Genomic DNA, 24,252 nt, shown 5'->3' with positions numbered 1-24,252 from the left:
TCTATCACGCACACCCATCCGTCCATGACGTGTCTTCTGGTTCCGGCGCCCCGGTTCCGGCTCGTCCGCCTCGGTGTCTCCTGATGGCGGAGGTGCGCACGGGTTCCGCCGCTTCCGGTCCCGCTTCCGGTTCCGGTTCGGTATCCCCGTCCTTGTCACCCCCTCCTCCACCCCCTGCCGGACCGGGCCCTGGGTCCATTCCCCCGCTTCCGCCGGCACCTCCGCCGCCTGGCTCTGGCCCGGTGCCGCCAAGAGAAAGCTCCAGCAGCTCATCGGGCTCTGCGTCCGGCTCGGCTCGGGAAGGCTGGCTCTTCAAGTGGACCAACTATATCAAGGGCTACCAGCGGAGGTGGTTTGTCCTCAGCAATGGCCTCCTGTCATACTACCGGTCAGTTGTCATTCTCTAAAGTATTGTAGACGAGCAAAACGGGCTCAGCCTACACTGTAGTACTGACTGACATCTAATACCTGTAGTATAGTATTCCCTAACAGTAGTGTCCCCCTGACTGACAGCCTGCCCTGTATCTACAGTGTCCCCCTGACTGACAGCCTGCCCTGCATCTACAGTGTCCCCCTGACTGACAGCCTGCCCTGTATCTACAGTGTCCCCCTGACTGACAGCCTGCCCTGCATCTACAGTGTCCCCCTGACTGACAGCCTGCCCTGCATCTACAGTGTCCCCCTGACTGACAGCCTGTCCTGTATCTACAGTGTCCCTCTGACTGACAGCCTGCCCTGCATCTACAGTGTAACCCTGACTGACAGCCTGCCCTGTATCTACAGTGTCCCCCTGACTGACAGCCTGCCTTGTATCTACAGTGTCCCCCTGACTGACAGCTTCCCCTGTATCTACAGTGTCCCCCTGACTGACAGCCTGCCCTGTATCTACAGTGTCCCCCTTACTGACAGCCTGCCCTGTATCTACAGTGTCTACAGTGTACCCCTGACTGACAGCCTGCCCTGTATCTACAGTGTCCCCCTGACTGACAGCCTGCCTTGTATCTACAGTGTCCCCCTGACTGACAGCTTCCCCTGTATCTACAGTGTCCCCCTGACTGACAGCCTGCCCTGTATCTACAGTGTCCCCCTGACTGACAGCCTGCCCTGTATCTACAGTGTACACCCGATTGACAGCTTCCCCTGTATCTACAGTGTCCCCCTGACTGACAACCTACCCTGTATCTACAGTGTCCCCCTGACTGACAGCCTGCCCTGTATCTACAGTGTCCCCCTGACTGACAGCCTGCCTTGTATCTACAGTGTCCCCCTGACTGACAGCCTGCCTTGTATCTACAGTGTCCCCCTGACTGACAGCCTGCCCTGTATCTACAGTGTCTACAGTGTACCCTTGACTGACAGCCTGCCCTGTATCTACAGTGTAACCCTGACTGACAGCCGGCCCTGTATCTACAGTGTCCCCCTGACTGACAGCCTGTCCTGTATCTACAGTGTACCCCTGACTGACAGCCTGCCTTGTATCTACAGTGCAACCCTGACTGACAGCCTCCCCTGTATCTACAGTGTCCCCCTGACTGACAGCCTCCCCTGTATCTACAGTGTACCCCTGACTGACAGCCTGCCCTGTATCTACAGTGTCACCCTGACTGACAGCCTGCCCTTTATCTACAGTGTCTCCCTGACTGACAGCCTGCCCTGTATCTACAGTGTACCCCTGACTGACAGCTTCCCCTGTATCTACAGTGTCCCCCTGACTGACAGCCTGCCCTGTATCTACCGTGTCTCCCTGACTGACAGCCTGCCCTGTATCTACAGTGTCTACAGTGTACCCCTGACTGACAGCCTGCCCTGTATCTACAGTGTCCCCCTGACTGACAGCCTGCCCTGTATCTACAGTGTCTACAGTGTCCCCCTGACTGACAGCCTGCCCTGTATCTACAGTGTCCCCCTGACTGACAGCCTGCCTTGTATCTACAGTGTCCCCCTGACTGACAGCCTGCCCTGTATCTACAGTGTCCCCCTGACTGACAGCCTGCCCTGTATCTACAGTGTACACCCGATTGACAGCTTCCTCTGTATCTACAGTGTCCCCCTGACTGACAGCCTGCCCTGTATCTACAGTGTCCCCCTGACTGACAGCCTGCCCTGTATCTACAGTGTCTACAGTGTAACCCTGACTGACAGCCTGCCCTGTATCTACAGTGTCCCCCTGACTGACAGCCTGCCTTGTATCTACAGTGTCCCCCTGACTGACAGCCTGCCCTGTATCTACAGTGTCTACAGTGTACCCCTGACTGACAGCCTGCCCTGTATCTACAGTGTCCCCCTGACTGACAGCCTGCCTTGTATCTACAGTGTCTACAGTGTCCCCCTGACTGACAGCCTGCCCTGTATCTACAGTGTCTACAGTGTCCCCCTGACTGACAGCCTGCCTTGTATCTACAGTGTCCCCCTGACTGACAGCCTGCCCTGTATCTACAGTGTCTACAGTGTCCCCCTGACTGACAGCCTGCCCTGTATCTGCAGTGTCCCCCTGACTGACAGCCTGCCCTGCATCTACAGTATACACCTGACTGAAAGCCTGCCCTGCATATACAGTGTCCCCCTGACTGACAGCCTGCCCTGTATCTGCAGTGTCCCCCTGACTGACAGCCGGCCCTGTATCTACAGTGTCCCCCTGACTGACAGCCTGCCTTGTATCAACAGTGTACACCTGACTGACAGCCTGCCCTGTATCTACAGTATACCCCTGACTGACAGCCTGCCCTGCATCTACAGTATACCCCTGACTGACAGCCTGCCCTGTATCTGCAGTGTCCCCCTGACTGACAGCTTCCCCTGTATCTACAGTGTCCCCCTGACTGACAGCCTGCCCTGTATCTACAGTGTCCCCCTGACTGACAGCCTGCCTTGTATCTACAGTGTCCCCCTCACTGACAGCCTGCCTTGTATCTACAGTGTACCCCTGACTGACAGCCTGCCCTGTATCTACAGTGTCCCCCTGACTGACAGCCTGCCCTGTATCTACAGTGTCCCCCTGACTGACAACCTGCCCTGTATCTACAGTGTCCCCCTGACTGACAGCCTGCCCTGTATCTACAGTGTCTACAGTGTACCCCTGACTGACAGCCTGCCCTGTATCTACAGTATACCCCTGACTGACAGCCTGCCCTGCATATACAGTGTCCCCCTGACTGACAACCTGCCCTGTATCTACAGTGTCCCCCTGACTGACAGCCTGCTCTGTACTTCTATGGAGTCGGTAGTCAAAAGCACCTCTATTTTACCACAGTCTGACTTTGGCTGACTGCCTTTATTAAATAGAAGTATTAAAGGGGTTGTTCCAGCTCAAGAGTTTGAATGCAACCAGCAGGTGTGTAGAAAATAATAATGCGCTGATATTTACCTGCATCCGGACGCCCATCACCTCTGCTGCTCTGTTCCCATACAGTGTACACAGTGACCATACACTGCTGCAGCTGCTCTGAATACAGAATGCAGGTAAGTATTTGTATTTTATTTGTTACATCACCCCTGCTGGTTACATTCAATACAGGAAGAAGCTGGTGATTGAATTCCTAGCACTTGGTTCATATCTACGCTCGGGGATTCTGTTCCTTATTCCACTTTAAAAATGCAGAGAGAAAAGTCCTGAAAGCAGAACTGAACTCTCATCATTCTTCAGGTGGAAAACCAACAGACCTCATTATAGTCTATGGGGTTCGTGTGTGTTCGCAAGTGACTGTTTTTAAAGCGGATTGGGTTTTTGTTTTTCGGTTCTCCAAGCAGATCCAAAGAACAGAAACCCAAGCGCAAATATTGTAACAAACTATACATCTAACTATAGAACATTGATAGTTGTATAATATATCATAACAGCTGGAGTAATTATTCTCTGACTCCATCCAAAACTGGCCTTGACACTTGACTCCACAGCCCTACTTTATACCTTTATACCTAAGGTGTACACCTCACTGACAGCCTGTTCTCTACCTACGGTGTACACCTCACTGACAGCCCGTCCTCTACCTACGGTGTACACCTCACTGACAGCCTGTTCTCTACCTTTGGTGTACACCTCACTGACAGCCTGTCCTCTACCTATGGTGTTGCCTCACTGACAGCCTGTCCTCCACCTATGGTGTTGCCTCACTGACAGCCTGTCCTCTACCTATGGTGTACACCTCACTGACAGCCTGTCCTCTACCTACAGTGTACACCTCACTGACAGCCTGTCCTCTACCTACAGTGTACTCCTCACTGACAGCCTGTCCTCTACCTATGGTGTACACCTCACTGACAGTCTGTCCTCTACCTACAGTGTACACCTCACTGACAGCCTGTCCTCTACCTATGGTGTTGCCTCACTGACAGCCTGTCCTCCACCTATGGTGTTGCCTCACTGACAGCCTGTCCTCTACCTATGGTGTACACCTCACTGACAGCCTGTCCTCTACCTACAGTGTACACCTCACTGACAGCCTGTCCTCTACCTACAGTGTACTCCTCACTGACAGCCTGTCCTCTATCTACAGTGTACGCCTCACTGACAGTCTGTCCTCTATCTACAGTGTACGCCTCACTGACAGTCTGTCCTCTACCTATGGTGTACGCCTCACTGACAGCCTGTCCTCTACCTACAGTGTACGCCTCACTGACAGCCTGTCCTCTACCTACAGTGTACGCCTCACTGACAGCCTGTCCTCTATCTACAGTGTACACCTCACTGACAGCCTGTCCTCTACCTACAGTGTATGCCTCACTGACAGCCTGTCCTCTATCTATGGTGTACACCTCACTGACAGCCTGTCCTCTATCTATGGTGTACGCCTCACTGACAGCCTGTCCTCTATCTATGGTGTACTCTTCACTGACAGCCTGTCCTCTACCTACAGTGTACGCCTCACTGACAGCCTGTCCTCTACCTATGGTGTACGCCTCACTGACAGCCCGTCCTCTTCCTACAGTGTATGCCTCACTGACAGCCTGTCCTCTACCTACAGTGTACACCTCACTGACAGCCTGTCCTCTATCTATGGTGTACGCCTCACTGACAGCCTGTCCTCTATCTACGGTGTACGCCTCACTGACAGCCTGTCCTCTACCTACAGTGTACACCTCACTGACAGCCTGTCCTCTATCTATGGTGTACACCTCACTGACAGCCTGTCCTCTACCTACAGTGTACGCCTCACTGACAGCCTGTCCTCTATCTATGGTGTACGCCTCACTGACAGCCTGTCCTCTATCTATGGTGTACGCCTCACTGACAGCCTGTCCTCTATCTATGGTGTACGCCTCACTGACAGCCTGTCCTCTACCTACAGTGTACACCTCACTGACAGCCTGTCCTCTATCTATGGTGTACACCTCACTGACAGCCTGTCCTCTACCTATGGTGTACACCTCACTGACAGCCTGTCCTCTATCTATGGTGTACGCCTCACTGACAGCCTGTCCTCTACCTACAGTGTACACCTCACTGACAGCCTGTCCTCTACCTACAGTGTACACCTCACTGACAGCCTGTCCTCTACCTATGGTGTACACCTCACTGACAGCCTGTCCTCTACCTACGGTGTACGCCTCACTGACAGCCTGTCCTCTACCTACAGTGTACGCCTCACTGACAGCCTGTCCTCTACCTACAGTGTACGCCTCACTGACAGCCTGTCCTCTACCTACAGTGTACACCTCACTGACAGCCTGTCCTCTACCTACAGTGTACGCCTCACTGACAGCCTGTCCTCTACCTACAGTGTACACCTCACTGACAGCCTGTCCTCTATCTATGGTGTACGCCTCACTGACAGCCTGTCCTCTACCTACAGTGTACGCCTCACTGACAGCCTGTCCTCTACCTACAGTGTACACCTCACTGACAGCCTGTCCTCTACCTACAGTGTACGCCTCACTGACAGCCTGTCCTCTACCTACAGTGTACACCTCACTGACAGCCTGTCCTCTATCTATGGTGTACGCCTCACTGACAGCCTGTCCTCTACCTACAGTGTACACCTCACTGACAGCCTGTCCTCTATCTATGGTGTACACCTCACTGACAGCCTGTTCTCTACCTACAGTGTACGCCTCACTGACAGCCTGTCCTCTATCTATGGTGTACGCCTCACTGACAGCCTGTCCTCTATCTACGGTGTACCCTTCTCTTACTATCTGTTACTGGGGCTGGGTGATTGCGACCTAAATGAGTAATAGTTAGTTGAACATTTTGACATTTTTATTTTAGGACACTCCCCTTTACATGCCACAGCCCTATTTATGTGGCACTATTAACTGAGCTAACTTTCTGTTTTAGTTATTTTGGGATTCATTTTCTCGCCCTACTTGTTACCATTGACTTTCCTCAACTGTGGACTTGTACATCATACCGGGCTAAGGGTGTTTTCTGGGATTTAAAAAAAATTATTTTTTATTAGGATAGATTATCAAGATTAAATGAGTGGAGCCCAGCACTTCAGGAGCTCTGATGAGTGACGCTGCATAGGTCAGTGATACCTGTTACATGCCTGTTGGTAGCTCAGTCCCACTCAAGTGAATGGTATGAGCTCACAGTATAATGTCCCATATAGTGGCACCCTCTATACAGTATAATGTGCCACAGTTGCTATACAATCTACAGAGCTGTAATTGTTGAGCAGAAGGTACTGCATCATCTGAGCACAGTAGCCTTTTCGATGGATCGGTGGCAGGCACCCCCACCAGTCAGCTAATATTGGTGACTTACCCCAAGTATTGGTGATCAGTATGGAGTTGAAAACCACATTAACCTTTACAGCATTTATTCCAGTTTTTTCAATTTTTTTCATAAGAACAGAAAAACAGAATGGATTATGAAGACTGATCCATTACACGTCAGAGCCTGACACATCATATATTGGCTATTATGGGGTCTGACTGTCCACATCTGTTGTTTTTCGAGAAGAAAAGGGGAGCTTGCAAAACATTTCCATTCAGGATTTCGGGTGAAAGATGTTCTACAGGCTCTACAGCCTGTCTACAGCCTGATATAACTTATATATATGTCTGATATAACTTCAGACATATATGTGAATGTGGCTTCATATCAGTTTATGGGTTAAAATGTATTTGAGCGCCCATATTGCTTATTTGTGCAAATCTCTTTTTCACACGAGTTTAAACCTTCCAAAGTTGTGGATTTTCAGAACAGATACTGCATCAAAATACAGTGTATACAAGTGAATGCAGTAACTGCACAGATTGTAGGGCATACTGCAAATGTTACAGTCTGTATTCACTAGAATTCACTGAGACTCAATGGCATAATCTGATGGCATCCTATGTTAGTCTAAACAACGGTCCTCTTTGTTTGGGGGAACCTTCATGTAAAAGGCTTCAGTCACTTTAAAGAGAATATATAGAATTTATTTATTTATGGTGGGGGGGTTGGTTTTTTTGGGGGGGGGGGTTTAATAGTGAAACATTGTACTGTTTTCTAATCTGATTTACGCTCTGATAGTAGATTGTTTATTTTATTTCTAGACAACAAATTGTGTACGTCAAAGGACACAGTATAATGTTCCTTAGTGGCAACCTCTATACAGTATAATGTCCCATAGCGGCCTCTGCTCACAGTATAAGGTTCCTTAGTGGCACCCTCTATACAGAATAATGTCCCATAGCAGCCCGGGAGCACAGTATAATGTCCCTTAGTGGCACCCTCCATACAGTATAATGTCCCATAGCGGCCCCTGCTCACAGTATAATGTCCCTTAGTGGCACCCTCTATACAGTATAATGTCCCATAGCGGCCTCTGCTCACAGTATAAGGTTCCTTAGTGGCACCCTCTATACAGAATAATGTCCCATAGCAGCCCGGGAGCACAGTATAATGTCCCTTAGTGGCACCCTCCATACAGTATAATGTCCCATAGCGGCCCCTGCTCACAGTATAATGTCCCTTAGTGGCACCCTCTATACAGTATAATGTCCCATAGCGGCCTCTGCTCACAGTATAAGGTTCCTTAGTGGCACCCTCTATACAGAATAATGTCCCATAGCAGCCCGGGAGCACAGTATAATGTCCCTTAGTGGCACCCTCCATACAGTATAATGTCCCATAGCGGCCCCTGCTCACAGTATAATGTCCCTTAGTGGCACCCCCTACACAGTATAATGTCCCATAGCAGCCCCTGCACACAGTATAATGTCCCATAGCAGCCCCTGCACACAGTATAATGTCCCATAGCAGCCCCTGCACACAGTATAATGTCCCATAGCAGCCCCTGCACACAGTATAATGTCCCATAGCAGCCCCTGCACACAGTATAATGTCCCATAGCAGCCCCTGCACACAGTATAATGTCCCATAGCAGCCCCTGCACACAGTATAATGTCCCTTAGTGGCCCCTGCTCACAGTATAATGTCCCATAGCGGCCCCTGCTCACAGTATAATGTCCCATAGCAGCCCGGGAGCACAGTATAATGTCCCTTAGTGGCACCCTCTATACAGTATAATGTCCCTTAGTGGCACCCTCCATACAGTATAATGTCCCATAGCGGCCCCTGCTCACAGTATAATGTCCCTTAGTGGCACCCTCTATACAGTATAATGTCCCATAGCAGCCCCTGCACACAGTATAATGTCCCATAGCGGCCCCTGCTCACAGTATAATGTCCCTTAGTGGCCCCTGCTCACAGTATAATGTCCCATAGCAGCCCGGGAGCACAGTATAATGTCCCTTAGTGGCACCCTCCATACAGTATAATGTCCCATAGCGGCCCCTGCTCACAGTATAATGTCCCTTAGTGGCCCCTGCTCACAGTATAATGTCCCATAGCAGCCCGGGAGCACAGTATAATGTCCCTTAGTGGCACCCTCCATACAGTATAATGTCCCATAGCAGCCCGGGAGCACAGTATAATGTCCCTTAGTGGCACTCTCCATACAGTATAATGTCCCATAGCGGCCCCTGCTCACAGTATAATGTCCCTTAGTGGCCCCTGCTCACAGTATAATGTCCCATAGCAGCCCGGGAGCACAGTATAATGTCCCTTAGTGGCACCCTCCATACAGTATAATGTCCCATAGCGGCCCCTGCACACAGTATAATGTCCCATAGCGGCCCCTGCTCACAGTATAATGTCCCTTAGTGGCCCCTGCTCACAGTATAATGTCCCATAGCAGCCCGGGAGCACAGTATAATGTCCCTTAGTGGCACCCTCCATACAGTATAATGTCCCATAGCGGCCCCTGCTCACAGTATAATGTCCCTTAGTGGCACTCTCCATACAGTATAATGTCCCATAGCAGCCCCTGCACACAGTATAATGTCCCATAGCGGCCCCTGCTCACAGTATAATGTCCCTTAGTGGCCCCTGCTCACAGTATAATGTCCCTTAGTGGCACTCTCCATACAGTATAATGTCCCATAGCAGCCCCTGCACACAGTATAATGTCCCATAGCAGCCCCTGCACACAGTATAATGTCCCATAGCGGCCCCTGCTCACAGTATAATGTCCCTTAGTGGTACCCTCTATACAGTATAATGTCCCATAGCGGCCCCTGCTCACAGTATAATGTCCCTTAGTGGTACCCTCTATACAGTATAATGTCCCATAGCGGCCCCTGCTCACAGTATAATGTCCCTTAGTGGTACCCTCCATACAGTATAATTGAACATAAAATAAAACTTAATTTTAATACAATTAAAATCAAATACAAAGAGATTTTCTAACCCTTTTGAGTTTGGCCAAACCCAATCTTTTGTAGGTTCATCAGCCACAAACTATGATTATGCTCTGGGGTATCTTTAGAGCCTCTGAGTATGATTAGCGGAAGCCCTGGGGAGGTGAAAAAACATGACAATCCGTGTTACTCACCTCCCTTTGGGCTCCTGAGCCTAATAGTAGTTTGGGGGTGGCGAACCTCACACACTACCATTAAAGGCAGGGGAGACTTTCACTGTGGCACATACCCCTGAGGATAGTTGGACCTACCCCCAGGAGTAGATGCCTCTCCTTGAGAACCAATACATTATATAATAAAAACATAATACACTTATTAGGTTTTGCCTCATCTTTAAGGACCCAAGCAATACAACTGTAATGTTAAAATTGCAAGAATGTGTAAATGGGTTGTGCACGATATTTTAGTATAATGGCAGAAGGCCGGGGAAGGTAAAAAAAAATAAGAACAAACAGTCCCTTTAATGTGACTCACATTAAAGGGGACCTTTCATTTACTCATGCATATGCGGTTTTATATGCCACTAGAAAGCCGACAACGCACTGTGGGCTTTCCTGTTATGTGCCCCTGGGCTGGAGATATCGGTGCCGTTAGTTTCGACACTGATCTCTCCCCACTGTCAGAAGGGCGTTTCTGACAGTCTACATCATCGGTGAGCTGCAAGGAACACCCACTCACCTTGCCTCCTCCCCCAAACAGTCCATAGACTTGTACTGGGGGGAGGGGGTGTACTTAGAGCTCAGCATCATCGCTGGGCAGTAAAGAATGCCCCATCTGACAGTACAAGGCTATGTTACTAGGTCAGTATCTACACAGGAGGATTTGTGTATGCACTTCATTCATACTTGTAGGGAGATTAGGGAGGCTGTGATACAGAGTGTCAGTTATATTCCTCTATAGATATACAGCTCCTCATGTTAATGCAGTCCCTCACCCAGAAGCCCAGCTATTAACATTTTTGCTTTTACTATTTTTCCGATTTCATTTCTCCTTGTGCGTTTGCTTGCAGAACGTTCCACTTCCTTGTACATGAATTGCATCTTTCGTAACTTCACTTTAGGAAAAATAACGACTTTACCTCCAGAAGTTTCCATGAGCCGTGCACCTCGTAACCCTACAGAGCCACATCAGACCCTGTATATATTCTTATGTATTTCTTAGTATACCTGTGAACTTTGTATTTCCATTCCTCTCCACTTTCTAGATAGATGTTTGCAGTGAGCTATACAGTCTGACACATTGTAGAAACCGCCCACAGAAACTTGTATCGCTGCAGCAAATGTATTTATCCTGCAGAGGATTTCCTAGGTAAGACATTTGCTGACTCTAAAGATTTTTTTTTTTTTTTTTTTTTATTCACGGGCTGCAAACAAATGTCAGCAAAAGTTTTGAAAATTGTAGAAATAGAAATATTTATTTATCGTTTTCTTTTATTCAGTGAAAATAATTCATTTGGATAAAAACATGTTTAGGTTCTAGGTAGATTAGTAAGGCTCCATACACACAGGCATATAAGCCAATGTTTTGGTTTTTTTTAATAATAGGTTAACTCAAAGAATGACTATAATCACGCCAGAGTCTAATAAAATAATAATAATAAGTGTTAAATAAATGAAAAGACATAATGTATATACAATGGATTAGATAGGGCACAGGAAGTGTGTGTGTGTGTGTGTGTGTGTGTGTAGCGCCTGCTGGATATCATAGTCTAATATACACCCATCTCATTCAATGACCTCCCAAGGTTTTTGAGAACACAAGAAGATACTTCTTCACACTGAAGGAGAATTTGCACTTTCCAGAAACGCGTTGTGCTAATAAAAGGTGTTTCCATTATCCTGGGCGAGCGCTGTATTTCTTGCCGATTCCTATAAGGAAGCTGGTCCTCTCCATCCCATGCTCCAAAGGTTGTTTGGCATCTTCACAATCCCAACTGAAGCCAACTAACACAGTAGACCATAGAGTTTTATACTACATATAGGGAGGGGGGAGAGGGGCTTACTGGACTGTGTGTGTGTCTGGCCATAAAATTACTATGACCCGGAAATTGGACGAGAACTATATACAGACCGATTGTAAGATATTATTCCTCTCATATCAGATCAATAAGACATTCTGTTTCTACAGAAAAACATGTCCTATTACAACATGTGCTAGCTGTGATTTTAGCAGCCAGCAAACTGACCCATTTTTATTCTATGACCCATTCAGAGATCACTCAACATTTTTTCCAGAAAAGTAGAAATACTTCTCTTCTCATTTTAGAAGAGTTTTTTATTTTAGCCACAGAGGAGTACAAAGCTCACATTAATGGAAGTAAATAATAGTCCACTTGCCTCAGCATTATAATGCTAAGAGGTCGTTATTTAATGAGTACTTCCACTTATAAACTTTGTAGAAATGAATAGTGCAGGTTAATACATGAGACTTTGAGGAAATCAATATAATCTATACAAGCAGTCAGAACTGAAGGAAACAGATCTCCTTAATAAGATGTATTACAAAGTTCCTTATTCCTTATGTTCATCTGTACTATCCATTTATGTAAATCTGTTAATAACTGCAGGGACACTGTCAGCACGGAAACCATTACTCCCAACAGTCTTCCATGTATGTATAGTGAATTTAGGGTTTTATTTTTATGGTGTTCAGTAAAATTGACCTGTTCCTTATGTTTTATTGCACGAAAACAGAGATACCAAATTTATATAGTTTTTGTTATGCTTTATTACCTATACAAAAATCCAAAACTAAGAATAGTACAAAAACAAAATGCTAAAACTTCTTTTAGTTGCTATATTCTGACCCCGCGACCTTTTTATGTTTCCCTCTATGGAGTTGTGTAAGGCTTTTTTCTTTTTTTTTATCTTTATGTTTTTGCGACACAAGATGTAGTTTTTATGTATATCATTTGAAGGAATGTTCAACGCTTCGATCACTTTGTTAAATTTTTTGGGGGGAGCTAGATGGCGATTTGGCTGTTTTGATCTTTTTTTTTTTTTTAAACCATTTTGGGGCTTGTTGTATGGTATAAATATTTTCAGACATTTATTTGAATATATGTGTGTTAAACTTTTTCTTTTAATAACTTTTAACATATATGGGGCTTGAATCCATGATCATTACATCCTTTGTCCCGTAGACTGCATGACAAATGTCTTGGGAATATCACTGTATAACTATTGAGGCCTACCACTTCATACGGTTCCCCCGACATGTCATAAAAGGCGGCGGCTGGGGTCGTGCATTTAGCCTTAGGCTTATTTCACATGTGAATAGGGGGTTGCGGAATTTGGTACTGAAAAAAAATACGCTTCAGGAATTAGGAAGTGGTTTTTGGACACTGAGGCGTTTTTTTGTAAAAACTGCCTCAAAAATTGCCAGGCGATTTTTCCCTCCAGCACAAGTGAATGGACCTTGATAGAACACCTGGCGTTTTTTTTGAGGCGGTTTCCGACTCCCATTCACTTGTATTGATTCCCTGAGGCGGAATCCGCCTCAAGAAAGGTCATATCACTTCTTTTTTCCGCTAGCAGCAAAAAAACGCTAGCGGAAAAACAAACGGTAGCTGTCTACATAGACCACTATTGTATGGAGGCGGATTCCGCGTCCAAATTCCGCCCTACTGGCCCCGTGTGAACGAGCCCTTACTGTGTGAAGTCTTCAATTACAGAATATGCTAACGACTAAATTATCAGATGTCCTAAATTGTGAAGAATCAGTAGAAAAGCATGTGTTTACAAGGGCAGAAGCATTCAGTTCAAGCAAAAATATTTTACTATAATTTTGCATTGTTTTGGAGTAACAGTATTTTGCTTGCACTGGTCTTCACCACGAGGTTACACAATGTCTGTTATTCTATACTGTTGGTATCATTTGACCACAAGCAGACCCCTATAGTCCGACAGCTGCAGCTATGACTTCCAGCCCTTATTCTCATGAATGTTTGACTTGTCTGAACATGGATATGTATTGGGGGAGATGAACTGCTGCCATTTTCAAATCCACCATGCCCGATTCTTGTTTGCCTTGATATCTTCTATTATTGTGATGTTGTCATCATCACTATACACAGTAATTTGTCAACCAGTTAACTGAAGTCTGCAGGTTGTGTCTGCTAGTGTCTGTGGGCATCTTGTGATGAAGATTTTATTCTGTAATCTTAGTGTCTCTTCTTTCTGCATGGGAACTGAAGTAACAAACAAGGAGAGTGAAAAAGTTTCGTTTTTAACACTGTAAGGGCTCGTTCACACGGAGTAAACGCGCTGCGCATTGTGGCGCGTTTACGGCGCGTGTACGCCGCCTTTTTTTTACGGTGTGCGATTACGCCGCATTTACTCCGTGTGAACGAGCCCTAAGAAACTTGCATCTCCGTTGTGTCCCCTGTTTTATTGTTTCAGATGTTTTGTGTGGGTGCAGGAAGAGATAAGGTGTCTATACACAGTACACTGTTGCAGCCTTCCAGTCTTGGCACTCTGTGCAGGGTGACACCACAGGCTGACCCAGTTTTATCACACTGGAGAGATCGCAGCTTGTCACCGAGACGTAAGAGGAATCCCTGGAAACGCCTGTAGGTGATACTCCAGCATTAACCCTTTACTTGTGATGTAAGAATACTTACGCCATTCTACCAAGCATCAAGTTCAGAACTTGAAAAGTGTACAGTTATCTCGTGATCTCCCTTACACAGAGTGATAACACAGACAATGGCCCACAATAAGGCTGGGTTCACACTACCGCCGGTGTCAGCCCTAGGGTTTCTGTCATGTTTGCTGGCAGCCAGCTTTAACACCTATTTATTCGACTCTCTTTTTAAAGGTGACCGTTGGTGTCCGTATGTTGCCTCTCCGCCTGGAAACAGCTTTTTTTTTTTTTTTGTTCTGTTTTTTTGCAGGTTTCCAGGTCAAGAGGCCACATACGACACTGGTGGTCACCTTTAAAAACCCACTTATATGATTGGGTTTTAAAGCTGACCTCCGGCAAGCCGTCCTCTGTTCAGTTTCCCTGGAGTTTATGATGGAAACCCCGGAGCGGACAGTGGTGGTAGTGTGAATCCAGCTTTACTGAGGGGTTTGCACCTGTGGCCAAAAATTCACCTCTGTCTCCATTCCCTTTTTTAGATAGTGGGCAGAACAGGACATGAATCTGGGCGGGTCGTGCACCCGACTTACTATAACTGAAGCCAGAACATTAGCATGCACTATTCCACCAATCTACACTAGCCACTGGCTGGCATAGGTCTGCGACCAGGCACATCTTCACTCTCTAGAATTACTAAGAGGCCACAGTCTTTTCAGTAACTAGTGAGTCCGTGCACCTGGCAGGGAGAATTAAGGCTGGGGTAAGAATCACCAATGTTAATAAATTCCCCATTAATATTTTAATAAAGATATTGCCTATAATGAGGTCAAACTAATGGGATAATGCCTATACAAAAAAATCACTATGTAAATCACTGTGACATCACAGCAAAAAAAAAAAAAAAAGTAATTATAAGATAAGATTTAATAGTCCCACCATGGGGAAATTCAATGTGTTACAGCAGCATGGATAGTAAACAATATATATTGCAAGAAAGAACCCATTCGAGTTCAGAATAGCAGATAGAACAGATACTAGGAGTCATAGCAACTAAAAGAGAAGAAAAAACTTCCGGATTATTTAGTTCTCTGTGCGAAGTGATATTGATTATACACCCTGACCGCGGTTGGGAGGAATGATGATGGTGAGACATGGTTGAAATCTCCAGACACAAGGAGGAGGGCATGGGTTTAATGATTTTAGCTGGCTCACCAGTGATGTCACATGCAGCTGTTATGAAATCCCAGTAAAGTATTGGAGGCACATTCAGTGTTCCACAATTCCTAGCCATCATTGGTTGCACCCTAGGTCTCAGTGTTGAGACCCATGTCAGCTGCTATGTCTACTACCTGCTAGTTACACCTATGTAACATTTGCACAGAAAAAAGGCTCTGATTGAAGTCAATTGGAGGCTTTTTTTTCCGCGTGGATTCTGACGTGAGTTCCACGTCAGAATCCTCACACGAAAACTCTGTGCGCATGAGCCCTCAATTAGGGCTAGTTCACACGTGAACAAAGGGGCAGATTTTGACAGCGGATTTCGCTTCAAAATCCGCCCCTTTACAATGGTGGTCTATGTAGACCACCAGGCTTTTTCTTTCCGCTAGCGGCTGGCTGCCGCTAGCGGAGAAAAGAAAGGACATGCCCTTTCTTCAGGCGGAAGCCGCGCGGGCTCAGCCACGCGGCTTCCGCCCGCGGCAGCTCCCTCCTATGTCGGCTCTTTCATTTGAGCCGTCAGCGGAGGGGAAAGCCGCGACCGCGATGGTCGCGGCAGGCGGGTTTTGACAAGAGAGAGACGCGGCGCACCGCGTCTCTCTCCGTGTCAAAACCCGCACGGGTAGTTCACGTGTGAACTGACCCTTAGAACGTTACCTAAAACATGACACCCATTTGTCTTACAAATTTATGAAAACATCACTGTAGTTTGTATGTTTTATTATTATTATTATTATTATTATTATTATTATTATTATTTCTAGTTTTTTACTTTTTGTATGCATGCAATATTTGATACTTTTGTGTCAAAAAGACAAAAGTATTGTAGATATGATACCCTTATTGCCTGACCAGAAAAATTACAAGCTTACTATTACAAAACACAGAGGCTCCTTCTTCGGGCATTTACAAATGAATGACTGAGAACACAACACTGGTAAGTGTAGGCAAGCAGGGTTTGTTTTTTTTTTTTGGGGGGGGGGGGTTTAAAGTGAACTCAAAGAATGACTATAATCACACCAGAATGTAATAAAATAATAAGTGTTTAATAAATGAAAAGAGGTGATACTTAGCTGTGGTTGCAAATGGTGCAATCACTCACTGGATAGGGAGCCCCATTATATATCTTGTGCTGATATATACCCATCTTTCCATGACTTCCAGAGGTGCTGGACATCTTTCTTTCTCATGATTCCAGCCCAGACTAACTTAGACAATAGCCATATAGTTTTTATAGTACCTTTGGGGTGGGTGAGGAGCTGAGCTTGTAATATGACCATTTATTGTACAGGAATTTGAAGAAATGCGCAGTATAGATTGACCAGCATAGTATACAGAATAATAATAATACATTTTTATATGGAGCCAACATATTCCGCATCACTTTACAAAAATAAAGGCAAAACTACAGGAGTGAACTGCCTATAGATGTACAAGATCATGGGAAGAATATGCAAATCTGTCTTCCATGATGTAATTAGGAAAACAGCTGCTGCCTCAGTATAGCAAACCAATAGAGGGCGCTCACTGGAATGTGCAAGCCTGTCTTCCCTGATGTAGTTGGGAAGACAGAACTCCAGTGAAATAACCCAATAAAGGTTGCTCCCTTTTGCATCATGCTCGACCTTCCAAGAGGCCTTTGTTTTGCAGTGACGCTGGGATTATTACCAGGTATAGTCTCTCAATCGAGGACGGCCGTTTCGATGTACTTGCATCTCATCAGCTCAATGTAGATAGGACTATAACCTGGTAGAGGCGAGAGGCTTAGACAGGGTTAAGGGGATATTGTCACTCCTTAGGCTTTATTGGGTTATTTCACTGGAATTCTGTCTTCCTAACTACATCAGGGAAGACAGGCTTGCACATTCCAGTGAGCGCCCTTATAGATGTACAAGAAATACATATAGACTGATCATTAAGACATTAACCCTGTCATATCACGTCAATAAGAAACTATGGTTTTGTATAAAAAAACAAAAACGTCCTATTACAGTAAGATGCTACGCAAAGGCAATTACTTCATGAGGTGATATGTGGGTAAGATAAGGTAGTCTAATAAAACTGAGGTTATGGGGATAAGGAGTTGGGGGGTGGTTTGGGGGTCATCTGATGTAAGGACTCTTCAATCCAGGTGTTAGATTGAGTCATTTTGTAAATGATCTGAATTATTTCATCAACTTGAATTCCCATTTAGAACCAGCACTCTGAAGTCTGACAAGCTATGGTCTGGCCCACAGTGTTTTCCGGCGGGGGTATCCAGCTGAAACCTTGTGTGCCTGTATAAATTCATCCTGTTTTTCAGTTTTTGCGTTGTTTCTCCAATGTCCTTCACACATTGGAGGATGTACATGGAAACGTTCCAAACATTTCAGAGTCCTGCCGTGTGATTTGGGATATGGACCATGCTCATTGATAACTTGTGGGTATAAGTTTTGTATTTTTTTGTTGTTACAAGGAAACGGGCCAGTCTCTGATGTTGATGACTAGGACCTTCTAGCCAGGAGATTCCTTACATTTGGGTGTAATTTTATTTGAGAAGAGTCCAATCTAAGAAATATTCATTTAGTTTATTGTCCCTGTGAAATATTGGATTAAGGTCAGCAGCAATTTTCCTCAAGATATCCAGTCAAGGATCATATGTAACCACTAAGGGTCACCCCGCTGTCGTCCTCCTTTTGTTTGTACTTCAAGACACTGCTCCTTGGAATTCTTTTAGTTCTGTGTCATTTACAACCCGTGGATGATATCCCTGATGGAAGAAAATATTCCTTAATGTTAGCGGGTGTTCCTGTCTTTACTATCTGAACTATCTGATTTATTTCTGGCTAGCGCGATACTACTCTATTGAACTCTTTACTTGGCATACAAATATATGCATCAGACTTCTATCTTGGTATTGCGTGAGCACAAGCCATAACAAAATCAGTCAAACCAACTGAATTTAATGGGATTGATGGCTTACTATGTCTGTATGGGGTCCTCCCAACTGTCCCCTCACAAATTTGGAATTTTTCTGTAGCTCCTACCATTCCTGAGCAGAGAGTGCTGTTAAGTTCAGCACCCAATATGATAAGTACCGTATATGCTCGAGTATAAGCCGACCCGAATATAAGCCGAGGCCTCTAATTTTAACACAAAAAACTGGGAAAACGTATTAACTCGAGTATAAGCCTAGGGGGGAATTGCAGCAGTTACTGGAAAATTTCAAAAATTAAAAAGGTCTGAGTTTTTGGGTGCAGTAGATGCTGGGGAAGGGGAGGGGGTGTTTTGGTTGTCTGTCTGTCTGCCCCTTCCCTGAGCCTGAGGACTGTTTTTTTTCCCCCCACTTGGAATTCAGCCTGGCTGAATATAGGGTATCTGCCGTGCTGCTATTAACCCTTTCCCGACGGAACAGGAGCACTGCAGATCCCCTATATTCAGTAGACCGGGCACTGTCAGACACAGGGATACCTAATGTGTATGCGTTTCATAGTAATTTTCTACTTTTGTATGTATTCTAGGGAAAGGAGTGATTTTACAACTTTTTTAAAATTCTTTTTATAAAGCCCCCTTTTTTTCCCCCCACTATTTCATGGGAGATTCTATACATTGATACTGCGGCTGGTCATAGACACCCCCCCCCTAACAAAAATAATTTTTTTTTTTTTTGCTGACTCAAGTATAAGCCGAGGGGGGCTTTTTCAGCGCAAAAACTGTGCTGAAAAATTCGGCTTGTACTCGAGTATATACGATAGGCTCTTTACAGTAAAATGGGCAGGCCTAGACTGTGGCAGATAAACCAGAGAAACATCTAGAGAAATGTAGGAATCCATGGAGCAAAGACTATTAAAGAATGAAAAGAGTTGGTGAAAGGTTCTCTTTAATGAATATGGTCAACTTTAGAATATCCAAAACACTATGTAGGTAATGACATATTTAGCTCTGCATTGAAATGTTTTTGTGTAATGCCGTCTACAGATCGAAGGCAGAGATGCGGCACACCTGTCGTGGCACAATCAACCTGGCCACAGCTAACATCTCTGTGGAAGATTCCTGTAACTTCGTAATTTCCAATGGGGGAGCTCAGACATATCACCTCAAAGCAAGCTCAGAAGTGGAGCGTCAGCGGTGGATTACAGCGCTAGAACTGGCCAAGGCCCGGGCAGTCAAGATGCAGGCAGAATCCGGTAAGTAAGGCTTTGAGCATTGATCTGCCAGAGGTCACATGACTTGATACTGAATAGGATAATAATCATGTCTCTCACTTCCAGATGACTCTGGAGACGAGGATCCCACCTCTCAGACAGATAAAGCAGAGGTTCACAACACTCTGCGTGCTCTCTCAGGAAAGGTTGAAGATCTGGGCACGTGCAATGATCTTATTGCGAAACATGGAACTGCCCTGCAACGCTCTCTGAGTGAGTTAGAGAGTCTGCGCCTTCCTCAAGACAGCTCTGAAAAGATCAAGCAGGTCAACGAGAGGGCAACACTCTTCAGGATCACCTCTAATGCGATGATAAATGTGAGTGTGAGAAACCTGCCCTGACCAAGTCAAACACTTGACTGATCCCAAAAAGATTGTGCACCCTTATTTATTAATTTGTACTCTCTACTGGGGCTTACTGATATCGGAAGGGCATTTCCTGCCCAAGAACCGATATTCCTCTCTTTTGCTACAACAGAAGGACTTTACAAAAAGAACTTTACTGAAATTTTAACTCAACCTCTCAACCATCTTTTTTTTCCCCCCTTTTAGGCATGTCGAGATTTCATGTCTCTTGCAGAGAGTCACAGTAAGCGTTGGCAGAGAGCTTTGCAATATGAGCGTGATCAGAGGTTGCGTCTTGAAGAGACACTGGAACAGTTGGCAAAGCAGCACAACCATTTGGAGCGTGCTTTCCGTGGGGCCACTGTGCTACCCGCAGAGACTCGTGCTGGGGTCCCTAAAGGTGAATTGATTTGAGCGTTTTTGTACCATTAAGACTGAGCCTGAGTATCCGCAGGCACTGTAAATGTAGCATGATGGCTCATCTACTAGGTCTGCTGCCATGCAACACTGGTGCCTTGTGCTCCAATACAACCAAGAGCGACAGGGCACCAGGACAGTATAGTTGAGGGTAGTGCATGCCAGTGAGAGAAGATACAGAAGGCTTCTGGGAGCTATAATATGCTACATCTAGGGTGGATGGTAGGTGATGACAAGTGCTATGTATATATTGACCCTTTATAAGAAAATGAATAGATTTGGGTAAATGCACTCCGCTATGAATTAGTGCATTGTTAAAAAAAACAAAAAAAAAACACCTTGTTTACCATAGCAGTGGTGAGTTGGTGTAAAGATGGCCATTCACAATAGACAGAACATGCTTGATCTGGCTAAGTGTACACGTTTTCTTAGAAGGAAAAGGGAATTACCCACTGTTGGGCGCCTGTGGTGGCAGCTTATATATCCTGAGGATAAAGGATAGGCATAATGAAATCCAACATAGCCAATCCTTTTTTGCTCACACATCTGTAACAGGGGTGAATAGGGGCAGTGGGTTTGAACGATGTAAATCTAATCTGTACAGGCAATTTAACCTCTTCAAGACCAAGCCTAAAAGTACCTTCATGACTAGGCCTCATTTTTCAAATCTGTTATGTCACTTTATGCAGTAATAACTTTGAGACACTTTAACTTACACAAGTGATTTTGAGATTGTTTTCTCGTGACACATTATACTTCATGTTAGTGGTAAATATTGATCAATATTTTTATATTTATTTAAAAAATCGCAATTTCATAAATGTGAAATGCTCTGCTTTCCAAACACATAGTCATATCGCACAAATACATGAATAAATATTATCTACCATATCTCTGCTTTATATCGGCATCATCTTTTAATTGTCCTTTAATGTATTTTGGACATTATAAAGCTTACAAGTGCAACAGCGATTTTCCAGATTTGTAAGAAAATTTCCCAAACTAATTTTTTAGGGACGACTTCAGTTCTGAACGGGATTATAAAGACCTATATTTTAGAAACCTCCATGAATCACCCCATTTTCAAAACCGTACCCCTCAAATAATGTAAAACAGCGTTTGGGAAGTTTGTTAACCCTTTAAGCATTTCACAGAAGTTGAAACAATATGGAGGGGAAATTTAGACATTTCATTTTTTTTTTTCAATAAAACATTCATTTAGCCCTTAAATTAACACAATCGCATAGGGTTAAAGGAGAAAATGCATCTGACAGTTTGTTGTGCAATTTTTCCCGAGCACAGAAATAAAAACATGTGGGTGTAAACTGAGGTTGTTAGACGCGGCGATACTAAATATGTATTGTTTTTATTAATTTTTTTTTTTTTTTTTTTTTTGGGGGGGGGGTTATATATATATATATATATATATATATATATATATATATTTTTCATTTATTATACGAAAAAGCAATTTTTGAGGCTTCATAACTACATTTTTTACACAATTTTTTTACACAATTTAAAAAAAAACAAAACTTTTTTTACTTTTTTTTTATTTGTGCTGTAAGCACACTAGAACCAGTGATCAGAGAGGATCGCTGGTTCTATACTAACTATAGACTTGCAATACAGTGTATTGCAAGTCTATAGAGGAAGTTAACTATGCAGATGCATTGGCTGGCTTCCTCTCTTCCCAGCTGGATCAACCAGGTAACAGGGGTCCTTAGCAGCCTGGGGTCACTGGCCAGACCCCAGGCTGCAGAAGATACTTATGGGCCCCCCCCCCATCTCGCTGCGGGGGGTGCCCAGAAGACATTAAACATAACAAAACCCTCTGGATGCGGCGGTGATGTTTCACCAGCGCAAATGAAGTGTTAAAACCTCCGCTTGTTGCATGGCTCCGAGTGGAGGTTACGCTATGAGATGTAGCTAACACCTGCTCCCGATGCCCGCGGCCGACCCAAGACCCATTTTAGATTGGTCAGAATTTTAATGTTGGCACGGCACAGAGCCCATGCCACGCCGACGTGGGCGGTCGGGAAGCAGTAATTTGTATAAAGTCGCTTGCTTTTTCACAGCAGTACGTGACCAGGATACATGATACATCCTGTCAGAATAAAGTGTGGGTCCAACAGATTATGTAGTAAAGTGCATGACCTGCTACAAGTAGATAAAAAGGTAAAAATCCAAACTGCCAAATCCTGTAGACTGTGCCAGAAGAAGGCTGATTTTCTACTGGTGTAATACAGGCCATATTTAATGTGTATATATCCTCTGAAAATAGCTGGAAACAGAACAAAAGTTAGCGAGTATTGTGTATGCATATACAAACTTCTGATAACGTGTGATATCAAAGAACAACACTGAGCAATCGCTGTGTGTGTTTATAATATATATGATTTTTTTTTTTTTTTTTTCCCCTTAGACCCGGCAGGGAAAGGAGACCTCAGTGATGAAGATGATGAAAATGAGTTCTTTGATGCTCCTGAAATAATTAGCAGTCCTTCCCAAGATGGCCTGGGGCATAAGTAAGTGGAGTTGAAGGTGTAAAACGTCATTTGTTTACATAAGTCAGTGAAACTGCCCTATGTTCATGCATTATAGTGGACTTTTTTCTTTGGTTACAAAACCTAACCTGGCCTGGCCACTTAGTGGACAAATAAAAGCTGCCTTTAACCCCCCCCTCGAAAAATGGATTTAAATTGGACTGGTTTGTGCTTTATTGCAATTGAATGGTTTGAAGGGCACCTGTCGCCTTTCATCCTTTTCTTTTTTTTTTTTTTTTTTCCCCAGGTCATTTGAGCTCATTCTAAAGTTGAGCCCAATTTATGAAGAACTGCATGCTGCTTAAAGAGGAGCTTTCATATACTTGGGCACCCACGGTGTTAATTATATCGCTAGAAAACAGACAGTGCGCCGAATTCAGCGCACTGTCTGCTTTCCCGTTATGTGCTCCGGGGGAAGAGCTATCGGTGCCGTTATCGAAGGGCGTTCCTGAAAGTCTGTGAGGAACGCTTTTCCTGACATTAGAGTCCATAATGTCCCTGTCAGAGGGGCGTTCCTTACCACCCAACTGAGCGGTGAGGAACGCCCCCCCACTAGTCTATGGGCGAGTACTGTCAGGAGGGGGCGTCCTCACCGCTCAACGTCATCGCTGGGCAGTAAGGAACGCCCCTCTGACAGTACAGCACTATGGCCTCTATTGTCAAGAGAAGAGTTCCTCACAGACTGTCAGAAACGCCCTTCTAACACTTAAGAGCTAACGGTAACAGCACCGATAGCTCTTCCCCTGGGGCACATAATGGGAAAGCCAACAATGCACTGAATTCGGCACACTGTTGGCTTTTTAGCAGTATATAAAACTGCATGTGCCCAAGCACGACAGGTCCTCTTTAATGAATTAGGTACAACTTCACTTCAGTGCGCATACTATAATGGCAGTGCTGATAAACCTACTAATTTTCAGAAAAATAAAGGTATTATGTAGCTGAATGTCTACAAATATAAACTATTATGGATTATGGACTACTTGGTCACAGATAAACCCAAATTTCTATTCTTAAAAATTATCTTCACATGTAAATAAACCAGGGGGCAATTGGAACACAGAGGAAGCCTCCTCTACCTCAGTGATGCTGGTCTGATGCAGCTGTCACAATTGACCGTGACATCGGAGGAGTTAAATGTTGCGTTGGAGCCTTGTACATGAAATGTTGGAAACTGTGATTAAAGGGTAGATTGAAGTCCTGGGAGCCCTGTAGTAGTGAATGGAGCACTGAACACAGAAGTGCACTAACACTTCTATCCCCTGGAGACCATGGGTG

At 45.0% G+C, this 24,252-nt stretch overlaps 1 protein-coding gene across 1 annotated transcript in view; it reads left to right on the top strand.

Moving 5' to 3' along the window:
• The first annotated feature begins 8 nt into the window (after positions 1 to 8).
• The window catches only part of OSBP (oxysterol binding protein), a 43,964-nt gene continuing 19,720 nt past the window's right edge, over positions 9 to 24,252 (top strand). Inside the window, exons 1-5 of the mRNA XM_075258581.1 lie at positions 9 to 388; positions 19,441 to 19,649; positions 19,734 to 19,984; positions 20,219 to 20,411; positions 22,854 to 22,956. Coding sequence (XP_075114682.1) covers positions 84 to 388; positions 19,441 to 19,649; positions 19,734 to 19,984; positions 20,219 to 20,411; positions 22,854 to 22,956 — 1,061 coding nt within the window. The 5' untranslated portion in view covers positions 9 to 83. The remainder of the gene's footprint in view (positions 389 to 19,440; positions 19,650 to 19,733; positions 19,985 to 20,218; positions 20,412 to 22,853; positions 22,957 to 24,252) is intronic.

This window comes from Leptodactylus fuscus, chromosome 10, assembly GCF_031893055.1.
Source record: "Leptodactylus fuscus isolate aLepFus1 chromosome 10, aLepFus1.hap2, whole genome shotgun sequence".
Classification (NCBI taxonomy): Eukaryota; Metazoa; Chordata; class Amphibia; order Anura; family Leptodactylidae; genus Leptodactylus; species Leptodactylus fuscus.
This window is presented reverse-complemented; position numbering and strand designations above follow the sequence as displayed.